We start from the raw sequence: 26,580 nt of genomic DNA, 5'->3' as shown, positions 1-26,580 counted from the left end.
TACTCCTTCCGGAGAACAACATATTATAGCTCCTAGAGCTTTCAATGTTTTTATACCTAACAGGTTTTCTGGACATGATTTAGTAAGCAATAAATCTGTAGTTCGTGTCAAAGGACCAATCGTAAGGGGAAGAGGCTGTGATACTTCGTTAATGATAGGTTTTCCTGAAAAACCAAGGGAAATATTCTGTGAGCCTGAGAGGGGTGCCCCTGGAACTTCACTACGTTTTATGGTTGTTCGGCTTGCCCCTGTATCAAGTAAAAATTTTCTATCCTGGCCTAATAGTTCACTGTATACATAAGGTCCTTCTTGATCTACAGGGACCTCGATAAGGGGTAAGCCAACCTCCCTCTCTAGGCTGTTTCATGAGTATCGTTGATAATCAGGGTAGTCATACTGTGCAGTCTGGTACATCTGTCGTGTCGTTGTTGGTGTGGCAGCAATAGGCTGCGGTGGTGGAGCTGGCATAGACTGTTGCGGAGCTGGCATGGCCTGTGCATGCTGCGGAGCTCCTAGTTGGTTCTGATCCTGTCTAAGTGGCCGCGGTCTTTCTTTTGTATTACCTATGGCGATATTATGTTTTAAAACTGGACAATCGTGTACATAATGACCTGGCTGTTTACAATAGTTGCATGTCCCTTTTACAGAAACTGCTGAAACACTGGACTGTGTCATACCCTTTTTATGACCGTCAGCTGGAACTGTCTGGGAAACTAGCATTTTCATTTTCGTGTCTTTCATGCGTCTTTGTTCATGTTCTTGTTCCTCCCTAATTCTATTGTGATGGTACTGTAGCATTTGTAACATTTGTGACGGAGTTTTACCTTGCCAGGTACTCTCGAATTTCAATACTCTATTCTTAACTTGGGGCAGGGCATTTTCAACTAATTTTGTCACAAACAGATGTGGATAAGATTCGCTACTTGCTTTTATTCCACTATTTATACCAAAACATTTTTCGAATCGGGCATAAAAGTCACTAGTGTCTTCATCTTGCTTTTGTTTACAGGCTGAGATTGCACCCCAGTCTTCCTTTTTCGTAGTTAATAAACGTGGCAGTACCTGTACTAGTAAACCTGGTAGTATTTTGGTCTTCTCCCCAAGCCCTAGACCTGGACCTCGAGCTGTTTCTTCGTTTTCTAATGCTGTCCAATCTATCTTTTGGTCTCCCACCTCCCAATCCTTTTCTTTGAGTTTTTCATAAATGCCCGCAGGCATTAATACCTTTAATATTTTCATAATGTCGGGATAGGTATACTCTCCCATGAGCAACATGTCTTTAATTTCACGGTGGAAACCCGCTGGGTCTTTGTCATGACTGGGTACCACTTTCTTCATTTCTAATAGTTCCATTTTAGATATGGGTGTGTATACAAACACACGTTTAAACTGGTTGTCATCACCTTTTATCGGGTGCACTTCGCGTAAGGGATTCTGTCTATCCATATAATACGTCGTTCTTTCCTTGATGGGCAGTGAGACATGTTCGGGGCATACAAAAAGAATGTACTGCTTTCTGGATTCTAGTATTTCTCTAATTAACTCAGTACCTGAACCTCTCCATTTATTCGTGAGTAATTCAGTCAATATATCAGGTAAGGGACCAGGATCGGAGTGTTGGCTTTTATATAATACGAGGAGTTGTTGAATCATGTAGATACCAGCTAAACGCTGTTCATCTGGGTTGAGGTTCAAAAACGTGTGTGCTAGTGTATCATCACTATATTTTCCGGGACTGTCAACCCAGTGAACGGCTGACCTGGCTAATTCTTGTTCGTCCATAGAATCGAGTATATGATAACCCCTTCGTTCTCGGAGTAATTTGTCAGCGGCTTGGAACGAATGTTCGGGGGACCTTATATTTATTATAGGGGTTTGAAAATTTCTGTTATTTTCTGGACATATTGGACGTATCGGATCAGTAAAGCATCTAGTATTATTACAAGATCTTCCTCTACCTACATAGGCCATAGTTTCTAACTGTCCTGGGGGCAGTTCTATTTCTTTCTCCTCTTCGGTTTGTTCAGGCTGGTCTACTGCTAATCTTTCTTCGTGTATTCGTTCTACTTCTTTGCGGATCTTTCGGCACATAGCTATTATACTTAATCGTTTATCATGTCTCCCTTCTGATATATTCCGACTCCATGTGGTAAGAATTTGCATTTCTTCCGGATTTACCCCTGGTCGGTCTTGATTTCTGACCACACAATTTATGAGGAAACGTAACAGTTCTCCCTGTATCTCCACTTTCTGAACTCCATGGCTCTATTAATACTTTCAGAATCTCGCCCTGACTGGACAAAATGATATATATTTTCTAAATGTGTAGTCATTCCTGGTAGCCTCCCTAAATATATTGCAGCTCGTCGGATACGTAATGATGCCAGCAGCATTTCATCCTTTTTGCCGGGCACAGGATCATATCTACAATCTATTAGAAGTTCCTTAAGCGTGTCGGGAGTTACTAGTTTGGGCGTACGTTGGTGGGCTAATTCTTGAAAGGAAAGTTTATTTACTCTGGGTGGCGTGGAAAAAATGTTTGTTGTACCTCCTGTAGCACCGCCTGGGGTGCTGGGTGTGAAAGGATTCGTTGAACGTGATATAGCAACCATAGGTGTGGGTACAGCTGTAGAAACAGATGTGCTGGCCGGAACTTGTGTCGGAGTTTGTTGTTGCGGAGGTACAGACGGAGGGTCTTGGCGTTGAACCCCCTCGGCAGGCGGTCTATGTGGTGCAGTATTAGCATACTCGGGAGCTGCGTCGTCTAAATAAGAGGAAAGGAACACGTCTTCTGCGGTTCTGGGATGTCCTTTGGGATGTGATTTTATCGGAAACAACGGAGGTGGCAAGTCTTTTGGTGTCTCCAGAGTAGCCTTAGGTAACCCTTCGGCCAGAAGAGGATACATATCATTCATAAGGGCATTTCTTTGTCTGTCTACTTGTTCTGCTTTTGCTCGGGTACCTTCTTCAATTAATAGATTTTCTCGGACTTTATTTGAATTCTCCTTACTCTTCTCTTCCTGTCTGCGTGCTTTTTCTGTACGTCTATACGATTCTTTACGCCATAATTCAATGGCATCTTTCTGTGATTGTCTAGCTTTCTTTTTCCATAATTCTTCCTCCACTTTCATGATGCAATCTGCATCCCAGGTCCCAGTTGCGGGCCACCTCTGACTTTCTGGTAATTCCTTGGTGTAGTCTACCCATAAATCAAGAAATAATATGGCGTCTAGGCCATGTTTATGATACATGAAGTACCCTGGAGTGTCCCTAGGAGGAATGGGAACAGCTTCTTCGAGTACCCCTTTTCTAGTTTTGATCTGTCTTAATTTCGAAAAGAGCGGCATATTGAGAACTGATCTGATACCTAATTTTGAACACGTTTAATACAACAAAACACAATAATGAACAGTCATTCACACCACAATATGCAGAACGTATTTAAAACATTTAACATTTAATATTTAATGAACAACAATGATGGCCATTTAGGGATCTAGTCACTAAGCATAATCCTCGACACTAACTAGGTAATTCTGAATTATATACTAGACATACTTGATATACTGCTGAACAGTACAGATACACTGCTGAAACAGTGCAGACCGGATTTGTGTACCCAAACCCGTCTTGACCGGCACAACCTATGTGCACGTCAGAACGCCTCCCCGATAATGGTACTCACCGGGTAGCTCGGAACGGAAGGCCTCGGAACTGAACTGAACTGGACTCGGACTCGGACCGGACTGGACTCGACTCGAAACTTCGGAACTTCGGAACCTGGTGGGCCTCTGTATACCTCGGATCTTGCTCTCTCAGCTAGGCTCTGGTCGGGATACTTCGCACTTCTCACCGCCTCGTCTGGGTGTTGATCGCAGCCTCAGTTACCCCCGCTCGGCAGGAGGGAGATACAGGAAATCCTGTGGGTACGCGTTGTTGTCCGTCCAGCTGTGACAGGAGACCGGGCCTGCAACGCACCTCCGGCGCGTGAGATGAGAAATTGTCCCTGTTCGGGCGCCATTTAGGTGGTAAATAATTTAATTACCGGGACTTAATTTGATGCGGAAAATCTATAATAATAGCTCAGTAAAATAAGAGGCAGAATCCGTGGTATTAGAGGTTCAGAACGGGTTTTATTCCTATACAAAGGAACATAATTCGAATTATGGGCCTTCTATTCCATCACCACGAGAGTTCAGGAAGGAAGGGACATATATTATTGACAGATAAGCAGTTTTATAGAAAATACATTACAATGAAACAGATGCAAGAGGCGTAACAGCTGATAAGAGGTGCATACGTAGCTAATAGAGGGCGTAATTTAATAAACGTCGTCATACATGATGTAATATGTGGGTGGATCCATAAGAGAATCCTGCAATGTCAGCAGAAATAGTTGGCAGAGATGCGCGCGCAGCCGCATGACGTGTGATTGACGTGCAACTAGAGGGAGAATGGGACTTGACATTTAGCTCTATATGTGGAGACAGAAGTCTGGGGTTATGTCAACCTAATCCCAAATCATATCTAATATCCTATGTTTAAAGAACAGTGTTATCCAAAAAGAGGGGTCTCTTAGGATAGAATCTTATTCTATACTGACTATACTGACTGTTAGTGCGTGTACAAGCGTCTAAGTGTCTACACTAGATGCGAGGGGGTAGGAATATTCCATGGTAACAGGGCTATGAATTACTTGCATGAGGGCAGCGAGGCCTGGCCCTTTGCACGGTAGCTGGAGGAATGTTTACCTAAACTACCAGACAGGAATGCATCGGATGAGGAGCGGAGCAGAGCAGATAATCTTGAAGGTGAAATACAGTTTTTGGCAGGCAGATAGGCCGACAGGCCGAGTCAGGCACCGTTAGCCGCGCAGGGAGTAGGACAAAGTTCATGGATACAGATGCGAGCTCAGACTGGAGCTTTCAGAGGCAGAAGGCAGGAAAAGGCTTAATGGCGGAATCAGGGCCTACTCGCCTGGACTGTAAAATGGGATAAGTGAACCATATAAAGCCGGTGGCCTTTCATGCTTAGGAATAGAATATCCGGCCCATTCATGGCGGATCTGAAAGAGGACATGTTGACGGTGGACGCACATGTGTTTGCGTCTTCATAACTGGAACTGGAGGGAACATACATGTACTTGTGATTTATACATGAAACCGTTGGGGTCCAAGATAGGGGACATAACCGACCATAAAAATCCATATTTCCACAATATCATGATTTTTATTTGCTCAATTTTTGTTTTTCTATATTTTTGTCCTGGACCTTAACATGTCTATCATTTTAGGCTTACTGAATGACTTTCTGGGAATGTGAGTTCACATAGTTTGCTGATGTATGCACTTGCTGGATGTGCAGATTCTTTCCCAGTCAGAAAAAAAATCTATATTGCTATACTGACTTTAAGCTCAAATGTCTATAAAGCAATTTCAAATAAAAAGTACGGCTCTATGAAACCCATAAATTGTGATAGCTTTAATTGTCTGGTACAGTGGCATGAAGATGAGTACTATACGATATTAGTAATTTTCCGATAATTCTTGTATCTCTGTGCATTCTTTTCCAGCTGATACTTTGCTTTTTAATGGCTCATCATGAGTCAGCGCTTGCTACTCGGATGACACATTTGTTCTCTCTCTTGCATTACAGGCAGCCAGCACCTAAAGCATTCAGCTCGTGCAGTAAAAACCAGTATCGGGACTTCATTCTAAATAATATGCCCATGTGCGTGCAAGATAAACCGGATCTGAGCAATCTCGTAGCTCCTCCTGTGTGCGGAAATGGCTACATTGAGGCCGATGAACAGTGCGACTGCGGGACACCGCAGGTAACTGGCGCTCGCATAGATATAGCAATAGCTGTCATTTCAACCGATGCATAACAGATAGCAAGATGCTGTGCTGTGGAACTCGAATGACAGGGAAGTATAGGCCGACTTAATATACCACTGCTTGTATGTTTTACAAATAATCTAAATATATTTCATTGTGAGCTAGAGAAGAAGTGGGGTTTTGATGAAGAGGATTTTGATCAGGATTTAGTTTTTAGCAGCTGTGTACAATTTAAACAAATCTACGTCCTTTCTTTTTCAATTTACATTCCGTAAACAAATGTACAATTTTTCAGAGAGGTCCAAGGTGCTTGGATTCTGCTAGAAGGAGTCTAGTTCTCTAGAAGGATAGAACGGGAATGTTCTCTCCCGTGCTCCGGGAACACTTTCATTTGGGCGAGCGCTTAATCCAACTGGCATTTCAATGCAGTAAACTAAAATTATATCAGACATTTGTAGGTTTTGTACGACAATATCATATTTTCATACTAATGTGTTTATTCACAGCATTTCATCAACATTCTGAAAGCTATAATGCAATATTACATCCCTTATACTTACGCACAGAACATTGGTCCATACAGGAGACAGGTCAAGGCCGGCGCCCATTCCATATATGCATTGCACAAAAGCAGGTCATGTCTATGGCCTGGACGCAGTTTTACTGTCCCCAAAACCCACAGGGCATGAACACGGTGCATAACCTCCTTCAGAGGCTCATAGATACTTCCCATAAGTCACCGACTGTGACCATTCTCTTTCCACAGTATCCCTGTCAATAATACCCTGTCTGAGCTTGAGCAAAAAATGACAGTGTAATGCTTTTAAGGTGTCTTGGATAATTAGGTAATTTAGGTGTGGGTGTCTTTCTCTCGCGGCTGCACACATGGGAGGCAGGCAGTCATTACCAGAGTTGAAACTCTTGGGTTCCTCTTGCTACTTACTGTCACCGGAATCCAAGGACACATGATAGTCAGTATGAGGTAGTGGTTGTTTGAATTGATTGTGAGTCACCTGAACGTGAACACATATGCCACCTCGCAAGGGCTGAGGCAGGCAGCATCAGGTCCTCTCACACGGAATGGGATATATAGATTATTTTCACTCATTGTAATATAAGCAACGCCCGTGAAAATAAATGTGCCTCAATTAAATATATTATTTGGAGCAAGTGTAGTAATAAGGGCAGATAAAATCATATATTACCACTGTGTGAAAGTCAAATTCCATTTTATTATCTCAATACAGCAAAATAGAGTTGAGAAAAACAGTGATTCGGCATTATAGGATCAGTGTTTAATTTGAGCTGTGGTTTCTGGTACCAGCACTTCATTGTGAACACTGGCACTCATGCCAATAGGCCACATGGCAGCGCTTTCTGTGTAATTTAGACATGAACAGAACAACTGTAATTTATTAATCCGATATACATTTAAAATCAACCTGCTGCCTAAGCCACTTTTATAGCTTTGGGGTCCTTGAATAGTTTGCATTGCCACACTTGCAAGAGTGCTTTGGTTAGCAATCGTGTAGATGCTACCGCTGGTTGGAGTGATAGGGGTTGCAAGCTTTAAAAGGCCTCCTGACAAGGGCCCTGGAAATTATTTTATTACAAATTAAGCACTGTAGGATCTTCACCGATAGTCATAAATGTAAAATATTCCCACCTGTGTGCAGAAACCATGCAACACTTCATTTACCAAAATATAGTGCATATATTGCATTTTAAGTAATAGCTACAATTATCTAAATGCTTGCCCAACCTCATTAACTTAAACAGGCTAGATTGTTCCTGATTTTTTTCTCTATCAAAAGTACACAGGGCAACATTCCAGCATGAAAACGAACCTATGTTGCAAATATCAAGTATAAGATCCAACCCCTATGTGAGAGAGAACATGAAGGAAAATAGAGCCAAATAGAGCCATTGACATTAAGGGGCTGAATACGATGTTGGGTGCAAACATTTCGCCAGACTCATGCCCGACCGATTACAGTCCAACCGAACACTGTTCGGTTGGAGTCCCATTGTTTCTTATGGGAGCCTGTGTTCCCCTCAACAACACAGGCTCCTATGGTGAAATGGGGTGTGTGTGTAAAACCCTGCTCTCTATGGCAGGCCCCCATGGTGCCTGCCACACAGTGCTGGGTTTTATAGGGGGGTCCCTTAGGTACTCCCTCAGCCTCCAACCCGAGGCCTCAGGATGAAGGGGGCCCTGCTAGTGGCACCCAAAGTCACCTTCTGTCAGCCTTTCCGTGTCGGACAGGCTGACTCTGAAAAGCTGGTGGAAATCGGCATCATAATTGCAAGGTTGGAAACGCTGTCCATAGAGGTGTACGAAGCGGTTCCGACTGACACAAATTCTCCTAAAGCCAATCGGAAACGATTTGGAATGACCACGTGGTTTACAATCTGACATCGTAATCGGTTGGGTAGATTGTAAACCGACCAAGTCGGTCGGAAGGGTTCAGGAACGGTCGAGGAGATTCTGACTGTTGGGAGGAGAATTTACGCCCGACATCGTAATGAGACCCTAAATGTACACAGGACCGAAAAACAAGCATTGCTTGTTTAAGGAGGTAGACGTTTCCATTCCCTAGCATGCTTTGCGCTGGCAGTTGCCTCACAGCCTCAGTTGGTTTTTATGCTCATGCTTAGATATTCTCAAAGCACTTCAGGTTAAGCATATTGATCAATTTAATATCTTCAGCAGTATAATCGGTACCAAATCTAGATTCCATTTAGATGCCAAATCAGCAATCTTATGTCCTTTATTGTTAGCCAAAAATTATAAACAATACCTAAAACCCTCCTCTCTGGTGTCTTTCCAGAAATTTCAAAGAAATCATTATGAGCTTGATTAATTTCGTTCAGATACAAACGATGGAAACAACATTGAAGCGGCAGACATTGAAAAAAAAACATGTTTGGGCATTGCGTACTCCTTCTGCAACTCTTCAAATGAAAGAAAAACACCCATTAATCACCTGGCATAGGATATTAAAGTCCAGATCATGCCAGCAAGATAAGACATGTGTTTGCATAGTAGGTGCAAGGTTAGGATTGAAAATTATTTATGTATACTAATTAAAGCCCAAATTAGTACAAGGTCTCCTTATATTCTGCCATATTCTGTTCCGGTGGCGCAAATCCTAAAATCAACCATATAAACCTGCGGATGCGCCAAAACCTTATACCCCCCCAGGGGAGGCGCAACGAGGATAAAGAACTTTATTTCTCCTCATTTTTCCACTTTCCACATGTGCTGCATTCTACAGCACACATAGAAAGAAGCAAACCCCTCCAAGGATTGTTGTTGTGCAGGAAGGTCCCCCTTCCTGCACAAAAACAATTCTGTTGACAACACAGGCCCCTTGCACCAGGGTGCAAGGGTGTCTGTGTTGGCTCTAGGCTGCCAAAACGGCGCCAGCGCTGGGGGAAAAGACAGAAATACACCATAGTAGAAAAGTATTGTATATTCCTGACCTTTCACTTTGACGTAGGGCAGTGCCACAAGCATAAATGAGGCCTCTAGTGACATATTCGGGCTACCTTCATAACCAGGAAAAGAGTCACATAGTGGCAGCTATTCTCTTCTCATGCCTGCTGACAATTAAAAAATTGAAAGAGGAAACATAGTACAGCCAAAGAGATTGAAGTGAAAGTCTTCCCAAATTGCAAGGAATCTGAAGTATTGAACTGCAAAGTGTTTTTTTTTTGCCAGATAAACTTTTGTCAGCTTTCTTCTACTTTTTAAACAATTCCTTTGGAACATGAAGGGGGATACATCTAAAAAGGTTACAGCATCGAGGCAGAGTGGGCTTGATCGTCACATGTACATGAAAGGACTGGTATATGAGGCTAGGGGGTGTCCCCATAAGTATACAAAGATATGGGGATACTGGGCACGATACATAGGGATTGACCTACTCCCGGAACCCACGAGGGAGAACCATGCTGGAATCTGAGATTTGCAAGCATGTGGGGTGGGGTGGAAAGGGGTGGGCCGGAGAATTATCATACATATTGGCCTGACGCGGGTGGCGGAAGGAGGGGAGGTGTGTCGACTGACACCTTGTTTTTTTTTTTTTTTTACTCAATGTTAATTTTTATTTCTCTTGTTACACTGTGGTGTACTTTCCAAAAATGCAATTAAATTTGTCTTTAAAAAAACGGTATTGAGGCAGTTTTACCATCTTACTGACAATACACATGCCATTAAAGCAAGGTTAAGATTGTTCCATTTTCTAAAAAATCTCAAGTTATCTTAGAAATAAAGAGTTATAATTTAACTTGATAATCTCCCTCATCTTCATAGATATCTGTACACCAAGCTATGTTGCAGACTTGACACAGTAGGAGTTTGATGTTATTGAAGTTATTATTCAATATATGTTTATTTTGGGGCCTACCCCCATAAAAGTTAAAAGTACCATATGCATATGATAAAACACTGAAAATGTTGAAATGGATAAAATGGTTCTTAACAAATTGGCAACCAATTCAAGATAAATGCAAGTATATAATTATCATGACATTAAAAAACAATTACCATTTGCTTACTCTTAAATTATACATGAGACAAAAATGTACTTATACAGAACACTCTATGAATAGTTGTGTCTTATTTCATAACTCTGAAGTCGGGCAAATACTTCCTAAAATCCAGAAACATACATAAAGAGAGATTCCAATATCTCCTCGCGTTTTGACATGCAAAAAAAATACATGCTCTACATCTTCAGTTCACGCATATCACACCTTCCCAGTGAACTACCATTTTGTGTACACTGATGACTTCAGCACACAACACAATGCCAATAAGAAGCTTTCGCAGTGCCCTTGGATCCCTGGTTTATAGAACAACGCTCATAACCACATGGTCTTTAACCCCAGGGTACTTAACCAGTGGTTTACATGGAGTAAACAGCGCATGTTTCTAGAGATATCCAGAGATATAGGTGCCGATTACGATCCTGTAAAAAAAATCCCCGTACGACTCGTATCCGGTCTTTTTCCCGTACGAATCGTACAAGTGCTGTACAAACTGCCAAGTACGATTCACATGGGAAAAACTCCATACGAATCGCATTGGGAATAATTCCCCACACGTCCTTGGGTCGGAAAATGTGCCCGACACGTCTCCGGACGATTTACCGTACAAATGTGAAAAGTGAAGTCCGACCGCGCAAGTACGATCCATCCCGTGCGTCAGATGTTACAACCGTATGGAAAAAACACCGTCCGCACCGAACTCCCATAGCAACCATGGAGACATGTGCGCGCATTCGCGCCCAACACTCCCCCCAGCCCTCCTATGTACGAGTCGAATCCCCACCCGTGAATGTATGGAGCGTACCCCCACCCCAACCGTGTATGTACGACCCGTACCCTCACCCGCGTACATATGGAGCGTACCCCCACCCCAACCGTGTATGTACGGACCGTACCCCCACCCCAACCGTGTATGTACGACACGTACCCTCACCCGCGTATGCATGGAGCGTACCCCCACCCCAACCGTGTTTGTACGGACCGTACCCCCACCCCAACCGTGTATGTACGACCCGTACCCTCACCCGCGTACGTATGGAGCGTAACCCCACCCCAACCGTGTATGTACGGACCGTACCCCCACCCCAACCGTGTATGTATGACACGTACCCTCACCCGCGTATGCATGGAGCGTACCCCCACCCCAACCGTGTATGTATGGACCGTACCCCCACCCCAACCGTGTATGTATGACCCGTACCCTCACCCGCGTACGTATGGAGCGTACCCCCACCCCAACCGTGTATGTACGACCCGCACCCTCACCCGCGTACGTATGGAGCGTTCCCCCACCCCAACCGTGTATGTACGACCCGTACCCTCACCCGCGTACGTATGAAGCGTACCCCCACCCCAACCGTGTATGTACGAACCGTACCCCCACCCCAACCGTGTATGTGCGACACGTACCCTCACCCGCGTATGCATGGAGCATACCCCCACCCCAACCGTGTATGTACGGACCGTACCCCCACCCCAACCGTGTATGTACGACCCGTACCCTCACCCGCGTACGTATGGAGCGCACCCCCACCCCAACTGTGTATGTACGACCCGTACCCTCACCCGCGTACGTATGGACCGTACCCCCACCCCAACCGTGTATGTACGACCCGTACCCTCACCCGCGTACGTATGGAGCGTACCCCCACCCCAACATTCTAAGTACGGAGCGCACCCCAGGCCCCAACACCAGCACCTTCATACTACATCGCGCATGTACGAGTCGTACCAAGCCAGACACAAGGACAGCACTGTACAACAAAATTCCCGAAGTACACACCGTACACACGCTAAAAACGCACGTACACAACCAGGACAAAGCAAAACAACACAAGAATACACCCATCGAATGGCACAAAGTCACAAAACATGTCCAACAAGCACAAAAACAACACATTCACTGACCTGCAACTGCCAAAATCCCAAACAGAGGCCCAAAACACAACCACTCCTTATAACACACCCACCCAAACTTCAAACACAGCCACAGCCACCAATGGACCAATAAAAAGGGCCCACAGACACAAACCATGAGCCTTTGCAACAGACTCACTGCTGCCAGACCCCACAGACAACCTACAGCACCATACTTGAACCATTACTACACCTTACACTTGCACACCTTCACACACACACCTTCACAAACACCCCCTCATCACATTCACACACACACCTGCACAACCACACCCACACACCCACAACCATCCACACAGCCCCCCCACCATCCACACCAACACCCCTCACCATGCCCACTAACAAGAATCCAAAGTTCACTAGCCGAGAGTTGGAGGTCCTTGTCGACGAAATCCTCAGAGTCGAGCCACACCTCTTTGGAACATTGGTCAGACAGACCTGCATGTCCGAAAAAACAGCCATGTGGCAGAGGATTGTAGATGCTGTGAATGCTGTTGTGGCCACCAGAAGGATCAGGCATGAATGCCAAGCCAGGTGGTACGATCTGCGGAGGAGGGTCCGAGCCAAAATGACCGACGACCACAACCAGGCCAACGTCACTGGAGGAGGGCCGCCCCGCAGACCCGTACACTACCATCCCTGGGAGGAGAGGGTGATGGCCATACTGCCGGTGGTGTCAGTGGACGGATTAGAAGGACTCCGAGACCCGGGTGAGTACACAAACAACTCACCTCACATGGGGGGAACGTCATCCACAACCAAACTCACAAACAGGCACGCAACCACCCCAAGCTATTGCATGACTCAACCACACTCCATGAACACGCACATGCCACTGGCGCCACCATGCCCCATGCACCCAGCTGGACAATGCAAAGTCACAGGCCACAGATAACACCAACACAAGACACGGTAAGCCGGATGGCGGGAGTGTGGGCCCCAAAAATCACATAGTGCAACTCAGAAGCAGACAACAATGCCCCCTGCCCATATGGCCTAGGTCACAGCCAGACAAACAGTGTGTCCCCACACAGGAAAGACTTGCCAGCAAATGGCGGACGCCTTGCATTAACACATGGGGGTGACGGCACGTTTTTGCACATGACAGCAGCTAATGAACAGCCAACACTGTGAAAGAGTGGCAGCACACACCACCACAGCAGCAGCGCAGACACAGACACTACACCCAATGGGTGCCTGGAGATCAGAAACAAACTCACATCAACAAGCCAAGGGCCATTCAAAGATCTGCAAAAAGTGTGTGCCTAGGAAGCTGGGCTGAGGTGACAGAGGGTGACACACAGAGGGAGGGAGAGGGGGAGAGAGAGGGAGGGAGACACAGGGAGACGGACAGAGGGAGGAGGCTGACACACAGAGGGAGGGAGAGGGGGACAGAGAGGGAGTGAGAAAGGGACACACAGGGAGACCAATTCAGCCTTGGGGGGTCTGGGAATGTCTACTCGTCAGCAGGTGGACTGCGTGCATGTAGACAAGGGTGGCCAGTGCCTGAACCCCCCCTCTTCTCCATGGCAAAACACTGGGCCATGTCTCAACCTGTGCACGAGCACAACGCCAGCTACCTGCATTATCTAAGTGTGTGGAACAACTCCATGTGCCCACGTACAGTGCAACACGGAAGGCGCCAATGCATGGCTCGCCACACCTGCTCACTCCACTGCTGACTGCAGTCACAATTGACGCAGCAAGTAAGACTGTGCCACACATAGGTAAAGTCGCAAAAGCTGTGGCCAAGGGACATACCCATGCACAAGTGCACTGTGAGTGGAATGCAAGACATATCCAAATTCCCAGAGGAAATGTGCCAACTTAGAAACGAATGAAACATGGATGTTGCATGGAACAAAATTAACATTGTCTCTCTCACACACAGGTCAACGTCGTGGATCACCCCCCCAACACTGGGGGGGAAGACTCACAGGACCCGGCTCGGCGGGATGACGGACCAACCGGCAGCGACGACTCTCACCACTCTGTGGACGAACCCGACCCCGACCAACCTGGCCCCTCTGGTGTCCAACCACCTGCAGCACCTGCATCAGGTACAACTGGGCCAACCACCACCCCCACTCCTGCCACATCCCAGGAGACACCCAGGATCCCTGCCCCACCACCACAATGCAGCCAGGCTGGCCAGGAGGGACACGGTGTACCGGGCACCCAGGAGGAGGCAGGCGACAACGCCAATGCCACCCCTCAGGGGTCCTGGAGACCCGATGTGCCCACAAGGGCAGGCCAGGTGCAAGTGGGCAGGGGTGGTGGGAGTGGAGGACGGCGGAGGCGCGAGCCTGACCAGTTGGCTGCGGAACCGGTATATTCCCATGTCAGAAACATCCTGGACACATACCGGCAGGACACCACGGGCATGGCCCAGGTTGTGTCCATCCTCGAGGAGATCAAGACCCAGCAGGCCCAGCAACATGCGGAGCAACATGCCTGTCTACTGCGACACCAAGGGCGGATGGAGGACAGACAGGCTGAGCTCGTGACGGTGTTCACGGGAATTCACAGTACACTCCGTCGGATAGCCGACAACATGGGCAACCCTCCCTGTGCCACCAGGCGTAGAACATCACCACCCACAGGGAGGGATGAGGAGGAGGAGGAGACATCTGACGGAGCATCCCAAACATCGTCACAGCCTGCTTCTGAGGGTCCCCGCAGGAGGGCGGGTCGTCCACGGAAAAGACCGTGAGGGTCAGCGCAACAGCACCATCTCCCAGGACACCTGGCCTGACACCTGGCCCACTGGACCAACAGCAGCACAGCAGCAAAAGACATTCTCTGCCACATGGACTTGCTGGTCACTGTCTGACCAATGTTGACAAAGACTGTGGCATGGACTCTGAGGATTTCAAAAGGCAAGGACACCAACTCCCCTAGTGAACTTTGGATTCCACACACCCGGAAAGCCCCTCATGTCATACCCCCCCCCCACGTACCCCAACCAAAATAAAAAGTTACACCATAAAGAGAAGATGCCTACATTTTGCATTATTACCTTACATGTGTATTGTAAAGTCTAACCATGCCTGAGTTCTCATTTGACTTCAACCATCCACACCCTGGGGCCTGAGTCTGGCACAGGATACACATGGGTCACATTGTATTAGGCAAGACAGACATGGAGCACCATACACACCCGTGATGGGCCCAACCAGCTGAGGGGGTGGCCGCACAACCGTGCCAACAGACATATTGAGTACAGCGACAGCCATGCGCAGAGGTCAGGGATCATGTGGAGTGTCCTGGGGGGCACCCAGGTATGTGTGGACAGGTGGCAGAACCATGTCCTGCAAGCTTGAGTCAGGTGGATACAGAGAATGGTGGCCTGGCCAACGTTGGATGCATGGGGATGGCACATGTCACAATACCCACACAGTCATGGACATCATGCACAATACACAGTCTAATCCCACACAAACAGCTTGCATCTTGCTACTCTACACATTGACACATAGCCACTATCACGGAAAACCATGCCAGACATGCCGGATGCACCGTGGCAACACACCAGCATTGACTGAGAAGAGGCACCTTGGAGGAATAGGGACACCTTTATTATTCATGTATTCGGAAATGCAGAGGCAACTCGGAGTACACATGAACGGGTCATGTGGAGTAACATGTGGGTCCAACACTGGAACCCCCCTTCTGCAGCACAAATGCGTGATAGCCATGGAACTGGCACACAAGTGTCGGCTAACAGCTAAACACCCCCTGCTGCTCACGGAGAGGCTGCCATACACCATTGATCCTCTGATGTGGAAGTCCCACACCATGTCAAGCCAATGCAAACCGTATGTGTCCGAGGGCAGTGTAACACACATTGATGCCATCATCACAATCCACAATCCCATCACAGATGACTGTCTACAAGTCTGACCATCTATTCAGGTGTACCCAGCTGCATGTCATGTGTCCCATGGTGATGCGACATGTCTGCAGAGGAACCAAACATCGACAGGGGCAGTGTGCACACATCGTAAACAACTGCCACACCCAATACACCCCTGAGGCATCCCTTACCCTAAGGAGATTTCCAAACTTGTCCGTGCGTGTAACGCTGAGTCAGCACACGATGACGTGTCCATGAGGAATAGCAGTGCCACAACAATGCAACCAGCAGACGGCATGCGCAAGTACCTGGGGATGAGAGACACACAAGAAGTCAGCCACAAAAAGCACAGCCACTTGCATGTGCATGTACTCGACACATGTAAGGATGACAACATGCTAGGTCACAATTGTGACTGGGGAAATACACTCATCACTGGCACCATCACTCCAGTGACACATCCACACACACCTCTGACTCACGTGCCATACATGCAGATGGACACACACATCGCAACACATGCCACACGGGGACCAATGCGTGCACACACAGACACTGGTACTCACCACTAAGCAAAGAAGTCGCGTATGAGCCGACTCCGGATGTCCTCTTGCGGAACCACATCCTCCACATCACTAGCCCCATTGCCAAGACCTTGGTCCTCCACGGGTGGATGGTCCTGATCATCTTGATCCAGGATGAGTGGCACAGCTTTCTCAACTGCCATGTTGTGCAGCATGCAGCAGACCATGAAGATTTTGCAGACCTTCGCCGGGGCATATGGGAGGGCGCCGCCGGTCTTGTGGAGGCATCTGAATCGGCTCTTCAGGAGGCCAAATGTCCTCTCTATCACTCGCCTTGTCCGGCCATGGGCGGTGTTGTAGCGGAGCTGGGCCGGCGTGATGGGGTTGCGGAGAGGTGTGATCAGCCATGGCATGTTGGGATAGCCAGCGTCCCCTACATGGAAAGCACATGGACATAAGTAGGACAGGAGAAGCGGTCGTGCTGGAAGTCTACGCAAAATACAGGACAGACAGAGTGTACCCACCAACAACACATGCTCGTTCGTTGCGCAGCTGCGTCATCATTTCAGGCACCCTGCTACGCCTCATGATGTAGGCATCGTGTGCTGATCCTGGAAAACGAGCACAGACATGTGAAATCACCATGTTGGATAGACACACCACAAGGGCATTGATGGAGTGGTAGTGCTTGCGATTCCTGTACGCTACCTCCTGTGCCTGTGGTGGTACCAAAGCCACATGTGTCCCATCTATGGACGCAATGACATGGGGCATCCCTCCCAGGGCATAGAATCCACGCTTGACCCCAGTCAACAGTTCAGGAGTTGGGAAATGGATGAACTCATCCAGGTGAAGCAACATGGCCTCTAAGAAATCATGCAGCACACGGCTGAACATGCTCTGGGACATGCCACCAACATGAGCTATGGTATTTTGAAAGGTACCCGTGGCAAGAAAATGTAGGGCTGCCATTACCTTCAGCTTGGGTGTCAGTGCCGTAGGATACCTGTGCAGCGGTTGCAGGTGTGGTGCCAGCCTCGCCGTCAACTCCACAATCAATGGTTGGGGGAAGCGGTAGCACCGGATACAGTCATTCTCCCGCATGTCAGCCAAGTCCGGAATTGCTCGGGGAAGAGGCGGCGCTCTGCAGTAATTTGGAAGTGACAAGGAAGAGTGAGTGCACTACAACAACAATTTTTTGGTACTGAGCACATGTTAATCTGTCAATACACATATGCGACATACGGAGTCAGGTATGTGCCACATGCCCTGGACACGTATGGCTGCCAGGTGACACTCCTACCAAGACCCAGCTACACACGGAGATTGTGAACCTCCACATGCCATGGCATGGGATTAGCTGTGTCCCAGTGTAAGTGAACAGCCAGACGCAACACAGGAGTGACATACATCAACACATCAGCAGAAGTAGGATGTCGATTTCAGAGACTGGTAGCGGAACACTAGAGCCACAGGTCACATGACATTACACTAGGACAGCCCACACACCTTGCCAATAAGGTGTGCATGTAATGACTCACCACACATTCATTGAAAGGATGCAGACATGTCCTTGTTACGCTACTCCGTGTCCCATGCATACATACACACCTCACATCCGATACCACATGTGGCCTGGTGTGCGTAACAGTGTGCCATGTCCATCTACACACAGACACATGTTGGTTGCTGCAACAGCTGATGCTTTTGAGGGAGCACCAACATCAAGCTAATGGGAACACCCCACACATACATGACATAGACACATCGTGCACCGTGGGTAGTCACATGTCTGGTGTGGTAACCCCTGTAGCGGGCATCAGGGGACACTTGCGTGTGTTGTTGACTGTGCCATGCCAGTGACGCTCATCCCAAGTGTGCAGTACGACATGCACACATGTCAAAGGAGTTAAGGGCATGCCTGGCACACATTGCACCGTCACACATAACATCTGTACACATCTCATCATACATCAGGTGCCTTCTCGACTCAGGAGTGTGGTGCCACATCACAGCCTTTCACACCTGTGCCCCACACATGTAGTACTGCCCAGACAATGCCTTGATGTCCATCCATGGACAAGTATGTCAGCCCTATTCCTTCCTGTGTGCTGCCTGTCACCAGTGTGATGTGTGAAAGGCACCGTACATTCGCTCAGAGGGCCTGTGTCCGTTCCCTATCACTATGGGAGTGCTGCCGTATGTGTACCCATAGTGATAGTGAGCGTACGCACGCGTGTACGGTCCGTATCACTATGGGTACGCATACGCGAGAACACCCATAGTGATAGTGAGCGTACAGGCGTGTGTACGGTCCGTACCACTATGGGTACGCATACGCGAGAACACCCATAGTGATAGTGAGCGTACAGGCGTGTGTACGGTCCGTACCACTATGGGTACGCATACACGAGAACACCCATAGTGGTACGGACCGTACACGCGTGCGTACGCTCACTATCACTATGGGTGTTCTTGCGTATGCGTACCCATAGTGGTACGGACCGTACACGCGTGCGTACGCTCACTATCACTATGGGTGTTCTCGCGTATGCGTACCCATAGTGGTACGGACCGTACACGCGTGCGTACGCTCACTATCACTATGGGTGTTCTCGCGTATGCGTACCCATAGTGCTACGGACCGTACACACGCCTGTACGCTCACTATCACTATGGGTACGCATACGCCAGAACACCCATAGTGATACGGACCGTACACACGCCTGTACGGGCCGTTGCTATGCATTTGGGGTGTCCTAGGGCCCCGGTACGCACCGTACCTGTGTGTGAAACTCCAAATTACATAGGGGACACATGAGGGACAAGTATAAAGGCCTACATGCATGCTGGTTGTCATGGAGACCAAGTTTAAAGTTTGAATTTTTTTCTGCAGGTGCACAGCAGTAGTCAGTTTGAATGAATCTACTTTGTTGCAATGTGGTTCTGGAGATGACATCATGCTCAAGAAAAAAAACACAATAAGAACCCACTGACTGTGCTAGGTTTGAAGGGATTGGAGGAAACATAGGATGCAAATGTGAGTGACCAATCACTCTGTACTCCTGTGCATGAAACAGGCCAGCAAGGCAGATATAAGGCAGCCAGGTCCCATGAGGGAGCACTTGCCTGCACATCTTTGGATTCTACGACCCAGATGCTGCTACTGATTCCCTGGAACCATGTCAAGGTCTGTGGAGAGGGCACAGCTTTTCACCCTGGAGGAGAACCTGGCGTTGCTGGATGTGATCCTCCCACAGTACCCCCTGCTGTATGGGCGACCAGGGTATCAGGTGAGTGCAGAGTCTACTAGCACAGACTGTGTCCCTTGTTTGTGACTGTGACTTCTGGCATTGTGTCCAGGTGTGACACACATGCTATGTACTGTAGGGGGAGTCCCAGGGGGGGGAATGCCTGATGTCTCCCAGCCAGTGCATGCTGTGGTGCATGTCTGCCATCCTCACTTGCATTGTGTTTACTGTGACAATCACTGCATGGTGCATGCCACATTCTGCCTGTCTTGTCCTCCTGGGAATGTAGCCTCTACAGTCCTCATTTGATTATGTGGTCAGCCCAGTGTGACAGGTGACTGTACCCACAGATGTGTGTTAGTTCTGTGCACCTGTGCTGAGAGTGTCCACATGATGTGTTCGTACCCTGGACATCGGTGTGTGTGAAAGTCCCCTGTCATGTGGGTGGGTGCATATGTGGAGTGTGGCACCCGGGTTGCATGAGGGATGGATATACCCGGCCCATGTGATGTGAGCAGGGAGCAGTGCTGTGTGACTGACGTGCAGAGCCAGCCCCACACCTGTGAGCCCCCCCCCCTCTAGTGGCACATGTGCAGAGTGAGGTTTGTCGCTGCATTTGGCAATGGCAGGTGAATGTCCTGTGCCTGTGTGTGTCTGTGTACTCTGCTGCGGTAGCGTCAGTGGCCTGTGGCATGTGACTGCTTAGAGGTGCTGCACATTATCCTGGTGTAGCTTGTGATGCACAGTGTGAGCCTGGATCATTGATTGTGTCGTTGCCCTCATTCCACCTGTGTACTTCCAATGGCACGTACTGCTTTTGCCCTTCCCCAGAGGATCATGTCCCTATGACAAAGGTGCAATGCGTTGGCTGCATACTATGCCTTGTTGTAAACAGCTAATTTGTTCTAATATGTGTCTCTGTGACATGTGCCAGGTGTATTGATGTAGTGCCCCTTGTTCATCCTCACAGGTAGGCGCCTCTGCCAAGAAGCAGATATGGATGAACGCCGTCAGTGCCGTGAGGAGGACGGAGGGTCGCAAGCGGCGCCTGGCCCAGGTGAGGAAACGCTGGCAGGATATCCGGTGCTGGACGCGGAGGATCGCACGGGTCCTGCTGGGGGACTCACCTGAGACCCATAAGAACCGCGGGCGCCGCCGTCTGACCCACATCCACAAGCGTGTGCTGGCTGTGGTATTTCCAGACTTGGACAGGCGCTTACAGGAGAAGCAGCAGCAGGATGGGGGTAGGTACATGTGTGTTTGTTGTGTGTCACCAGCATTTGTAAGTGCACAGTTGCATGGATACACTGCCAGGGTTTAAAGGTGCTGTGCAGATCCAGTTACCCACAGTATAGCGGTGCTCTCCTGCCTCCCTTCCCCTCCTTGCAATGTGTTCCCTGGTCTGTGTGTAGTCGCTCCTTCACAAGGTTATGTAGGCTGGGACTTTCTCCACGTGAACTATGCCTGTAGCATCATGTGTGGGGGTGGTGTGTAACAGGTTTTGGGACCTTGCCTGTGCCCTGTCCAGTTCAGTACTTGTGGGTTCCATGTCAGTTGGCACTGATGCTGAGTCCAGACATGGGAGTTAGTCTCTCAAGTGTCATGCCTTACAGCACGCATGTCCTATGTTGTGGCCTGTGACATAATGTGCATGAGTGTGCGATACGCATAGTGAAGGGATGGTGGCGTGTGTTGCAGTCATTCCCATTCAGGACCATGGAGTTGTGTGGCCACTACTGTCCCCTGGGGCATATTTTCCTAGGTGTCATGTGTGTCATCACAAAACGTGGACACTCTCAGTGTCTACAGCATAGGTTGTGCTCTGTGCCATTGTCCCCTGGTACCATGTATATTGACGTAAAATGTAGTACAAGTGTCCACTGTACAGCCTGACCTGATTTTCCTTGTTCATACTCACGGTGGCCAGTGCCTGTGTGTCTTGTTACATTCATCTGATGGTGACCATTTGTACATGATTATTTGGACAGGCGCACCTTGGGTATTTTGTGTCCAATCTTGCATTTATCCAGCCCATGTGTATTTCACCCAGACTAAGAGATGTAAGTGCTTCCTGTGTCTCAACAAATTGTCTCATGTAGGGGGTGGTTGGTGCGGGCAAAGCCTACATGTCAAAACCTGATATCTCCTTGCTAGGTCTGGCCAGTGTGTGATGTTTGTCTGCACATACACTCAAGGTGCAGTGATCCAGTCATGGTGGGCATGTTTTCAGTATTACCTATGCAGCATGTGCCTCAAGTCCATGGATATGGTCCCTGCTCATCCCTATTTTCTGCAACGCTGTGTGGTGCAGATGCAGTGCTGGATTGTCCCCAGGGCCTGGCTCCTCTGTCAAACTCCATTTCATGTCATTTGCCATTGTGTCATGCTCTCCATAGTTTTTCTGTGGCATGGTGGGTAAACCAACTGTGTGTTGCATGCCCTACATCTGTACTTTGTTTTGTAGATGTTACTGATCTTTCTTTTCAGGCTATGCACTGTAACCTATGTAGATTGGACTCATGTGACATATGTATACAGGTGTATGATTAATTGCTGTCTCTTCACCTTGCCCACAGCATCGTCGGGGGACACGGAGGGAGACATGAGCACAGACGGAGCGGAGGGACCGAGCACCAGTGCCAGCGGTGACATCGTGCGTGGCACATCAAGTGGAACTGAGGCGGAGGAGAGTGAGGCCGAGGACCTGTCCACTGGCACGACAGAATATGAAGCTGACGGGTCCGAGGATGATCTCTCCGAGTGGGCGGAGGCTGCACCAGCAGCTGACAGCGGCACGACATCTCTCCCCGCCCCCTCCATTGCCATCAGCCGCCTCCCACTTGCTCGTGTCCCTTCCCAGCGTGCCCGGTCACCACATGTCTCCTTTCTGCCAGGCACCGCACCCCCTGCCCCTGTCTCCACTGCTGCCGCCAATGCCGAGTCTGTGGACATCCAGCGGCAGTTGCAGGTTGGTCAGGCTGCGATGCTTAATGTCCTCCATGGCCACAGCCAAGTGCTGAACAACATGGAGCATACTTGGAGGGCATTTTATCATCGCAGGCTGACCAACGCAACTTGCTGAGGTCCATTGACTCGACACTGACTGCAGCAGTGGGTCTCCTGCAGCGCTACGTCCAACCCCCTACCCCTGACCCATCCACACTTCCCACTCCCATGCCTGTCCCACGTACACCCAGACGTCAGCATGCACCCACCACAACAGACACAGGCACCACACCAGCAGGGAAGGTCAAACGCACACCTCCTGGCACGCACACACAGGGTGAAGTAGGCACACCCACTGGGTCGGGGGGCAAACGTAAGCCACGCAGCCAGAGTGGGAGTCTGCATTCCACCAAATCCACTCCCTCCAAATCCCCTCCCCTCAGCTCTCCTGGCCACATATCCGGCAAAGACTCCTTCATGGCCGCTCTGTCCCTGAGCCCCACAGTGACACCACCCCGCAAGCGGTCAAGGGAGTCCCCGGTCAGGGTGGTTGAGTCCCCCCCCTGTCCACACCCTCCCCCAGTGGCGCTGCGACCCATCCCTCCGCCCCCCCCCCTCCTTGGGGCCTGTGGTTCCTTCGGGTGCAGGGGAGTCGCTGGAGGACCTTGCTAAGGTGTGCAGCGCCATCCTGGCCGCCGCCTTTGGCCCTGCCCCACCCCCTGTGGTGGAGTCCTCCATCCCTGCACCCACGACGCCTACCCTTCGCCCTCATGTCCCTGCGGTGCCTGGTCCTTCCCCCCCACATGATGCCCTCCACGCTCTGGAAGACGAAGGAGTCTGACTGTGCAGGCAAGCTAGGGGACACGCGTCCCACTGTGTCCCCCACCTGGATTAGAACTTTGGATTGCCCTATGGGCATTGTACATTTTGAACTTTCAAGGGACAAACATATGTTTTGGATGCTGATTAAAGCAATTTATTTTTCCTTAGTACACTACTGTCTGTCTGGTATTGCTGTTGGTCGACCTGCCCCATTATTTTGGGTGGTGATTATGTGTTGGGTGTGTGGGAATTGTAGTCTTGTGCTGGTCATAGGGTGGATCCTGGTATCTGTGTGCCATCACAAGCTGTTGGCTACATAACTTTGTTCATGTAAGCAGTTACTGCATGGTGACATCGTCCCAAGGTGTGTTCCTTCCTCTGTGTAACCTGACTTCTCCCCTGCAGGGTCTTTCCAATATGTGGTGCTGAGCTGTGTCTACATTGGTTGGGTGTGTGACGGACTCGTTAGACTTGGGCCATGCATGCTGAGCGATGTCTCCACCTGCATCATTCGTGGCGTCCTTGGTGGTCACTGTACTTGTGTATGTAGACTGTTGCCATGACTTCATGTGTACATGTTTTCTTTTTGGCGCTATGCATGTGTATACTCCCAGCCTCGCACACATGTGGTACATGTACCTCAGGATCTTTGTGCACCTGACTGACATTTGTGGGCATTGGATCTGTGGGTACTCCACCCTTTTCTTTGCAGGGGCACTGCTGTGAGTGTTAGGCACCCACCCCTCCTGTCTCTGGGCACTGCTGGGAGGACTCTGCACACACCCCTCCTGTCTCTGGGCACTGCTGGGAGGACTCTGCACCCACCCCTCCTGTCTCTGGGCACTGCTGGGAGGACTCTGCACCCACCCCTCCTGTCTCTGGGCACTGCTGGGAGTGATAGGCACCCACCCCTCCTGCGTCTGGGCACTGCCGGGGGGACTCTGCACCCACCCCTCCTGTGTCTGGGCACTGCTGGGAGGACTCTGCACACACCACTCTTGTGACTGGGCACTGCTGGGGGGACTCTGCACCCACCCCTCCTGTGTCTGGGCACTGCTGGGAGGACTCTGCACCCACCCCTCCTGTGTCTGGGCACTGCTGGGAGTGATAGGCACCCACCCCTCCTGTCTCTGGGCACTGCTGGGAGGACTCTGCACCCACCCCTCCTGTCTCTGGGCACTGCTGGGAGGACTCTGCACACACCCCTCCTGTGTCTGGGCACTGCTGGGAGGACTCTGCACACACCACTCTTGTGACTGGGCACTGCTGGGGGGACTCTGCACCCACCCCTCCTGTCTCTGGGCACTGCTGGGAGGACTCTGCACACACCCCTCCTATTTCAGGATATGTACGCTTAGAACATACACGGGTGTGGGTTCGCTCCATGCATACGAGGTGGGGGTACGGTCCGTACATACACGGTTGGGGTGGGGGTACGCTCCATACGTACGCGGGTGAGGGTACGGGTCGTACTTACACTGTTGGGGTGGGGGGTACGCTCCATACGTACGTGGGTGAGGGTACGGGTCGTACTTACACTGTTGGGGTGGGGGTACGCTCCATACGTACGCGGGTGAGGGTACGGGTCGTACTTACACCGTTGGGGTGGGGGTACGCTCCATACGTACGCGTGTGAGGGTACGGGTCGTACATACACGGTTGGGGTGGGGGTACGGGTCGTACTTACACTGTTGGGGTGGGGGTACGCTCCATACGTATGCGGGTGAGGGTACGGGTCATACATACACGGTTGGGGTGGGGGTACGGTCCGTACATACACTGTTGGGGTGGGGGTATGCTCCATACGTACGCGGGTGAGGGTACGGGTCGTACTTACACTGTTGGGGTGGGGGGTACGCTCCATACGTACGCGTGTGAGGGTACGGGTTGTACATACACGGTTGGGGTGGGGGTACGGTCCGTACTTACACTGTTGGGGTGGGGGTACGCTCCATACGTACGCGGGTGAGGGTACGGGTCGTACTTACACTGTTGGGGTGGGGGGTACGCTCCATACGTACGCGTGTGAGGGTATGGGTCATACATACACGGTTGGGGTGGGGGTACGGTCCGTACATACACTGTTGGGGTGGGGTACGCTCCATGCATACGCGGGTGAGGGTACGGGTCGTACTTACACTGTTGGTGGGGGGTACGCTCCATACATACGCGGGTGAGGGTACGGGTCGTACATACACGGTTGGGGTGGGGGTACGCTCCATACGTACGCGGGTGAGGGTACGGGTCGTACTTACACTGTTGGGGTGGGGGCTACGCTCCATGCATACGGGGTGGGGGTATGGTCCGTACGTACACTGTTGGCATGGGGGGTACGCTCCATACGTACGCGGGTGAGGGTACGGGTCGTACTTACACTGTTGGGGTGGGGGGTACGCTCCATACATATGGGGTGGGGGTACGGTCCGTACATATCCATACCCACGCTGTGGAATGCTTGTGCGGGCCGTACCCAGGCCTTTGCCACGTGGGTACAGCCGTCCCGCCATTGTTGGGGTGACGTAGGTGTGGGCGTGGTACGACTCGTTCCCACGCTCTTAAGGCGTGGGTACGGGACGTACCTGTATTGTTGTGTTGCCGGTTCGCGTCGTCAAGCACTTCCGTTGTGGCGGACGCTGGCTTTGCTGGACACGCCCCCACCCCCTCGTAGTGACCAGGGCCTGGGGGTCAGGTATGTCCAGGGCATGTGTGCTGTGTGACTTTGGTGGGGGTTTTGTGGCCTGCCCCTGGTCCTGCCCCCCCCCTTTCCCCCCTCCCTTTGTTGTTCTGACCTTCTGCGGCGTCTGCGTCGTAACCTGTAGAGGAGGTCGACTGCTATGAGGGCCGGGATGACACGTAGGTTCGGGTCCATGTCT

The 26,580-nt window shown here is 49.9% G+C and overlaps 1 protein-coding gene across 1 annotated transcript in view; it reads left to right on the top strand.

The window, feature by feature from the left end:
* LOC146784506 (zinc metalloproteinase-disintegrin-like VLAIP-B) overlaps positions 1-26,580 on the top strand; it is a 3,216,124-nt gene that overhangs the window by 1,403,319 nt on the left and 1,786,225 nt on the right. Inside the window, exon 12 of the mRNA XM_085632968.1 lies at positions 5,656-5,833. Within this exon, the coding sequence (XP_085489094.1) occupies positions 5,656-5,833 (178 nt within the window). The remainder of the gene's footprint in view (positions 1-5,655; positions 5,834-26,580) is intronic.

Source organism: Triturus cristatus, chromosome 11 (assembly GCF_964204655.1).
Source record: "Triturus cristatus chromosome 11, aTriCri1.1, whole genome shotgun sequence".
NCBI classification, from domain to species: domain Eukaryota; kingdom Metazoa; phylum Chordata; class Amphibia; order Caudata; family Salamandridae; genus Triturus; species Triturus cristatus.
Note: the sequence above shows the minus strand (reverse complement) of the source record. Positions and strands in the feature narration are given on the sequence as shown.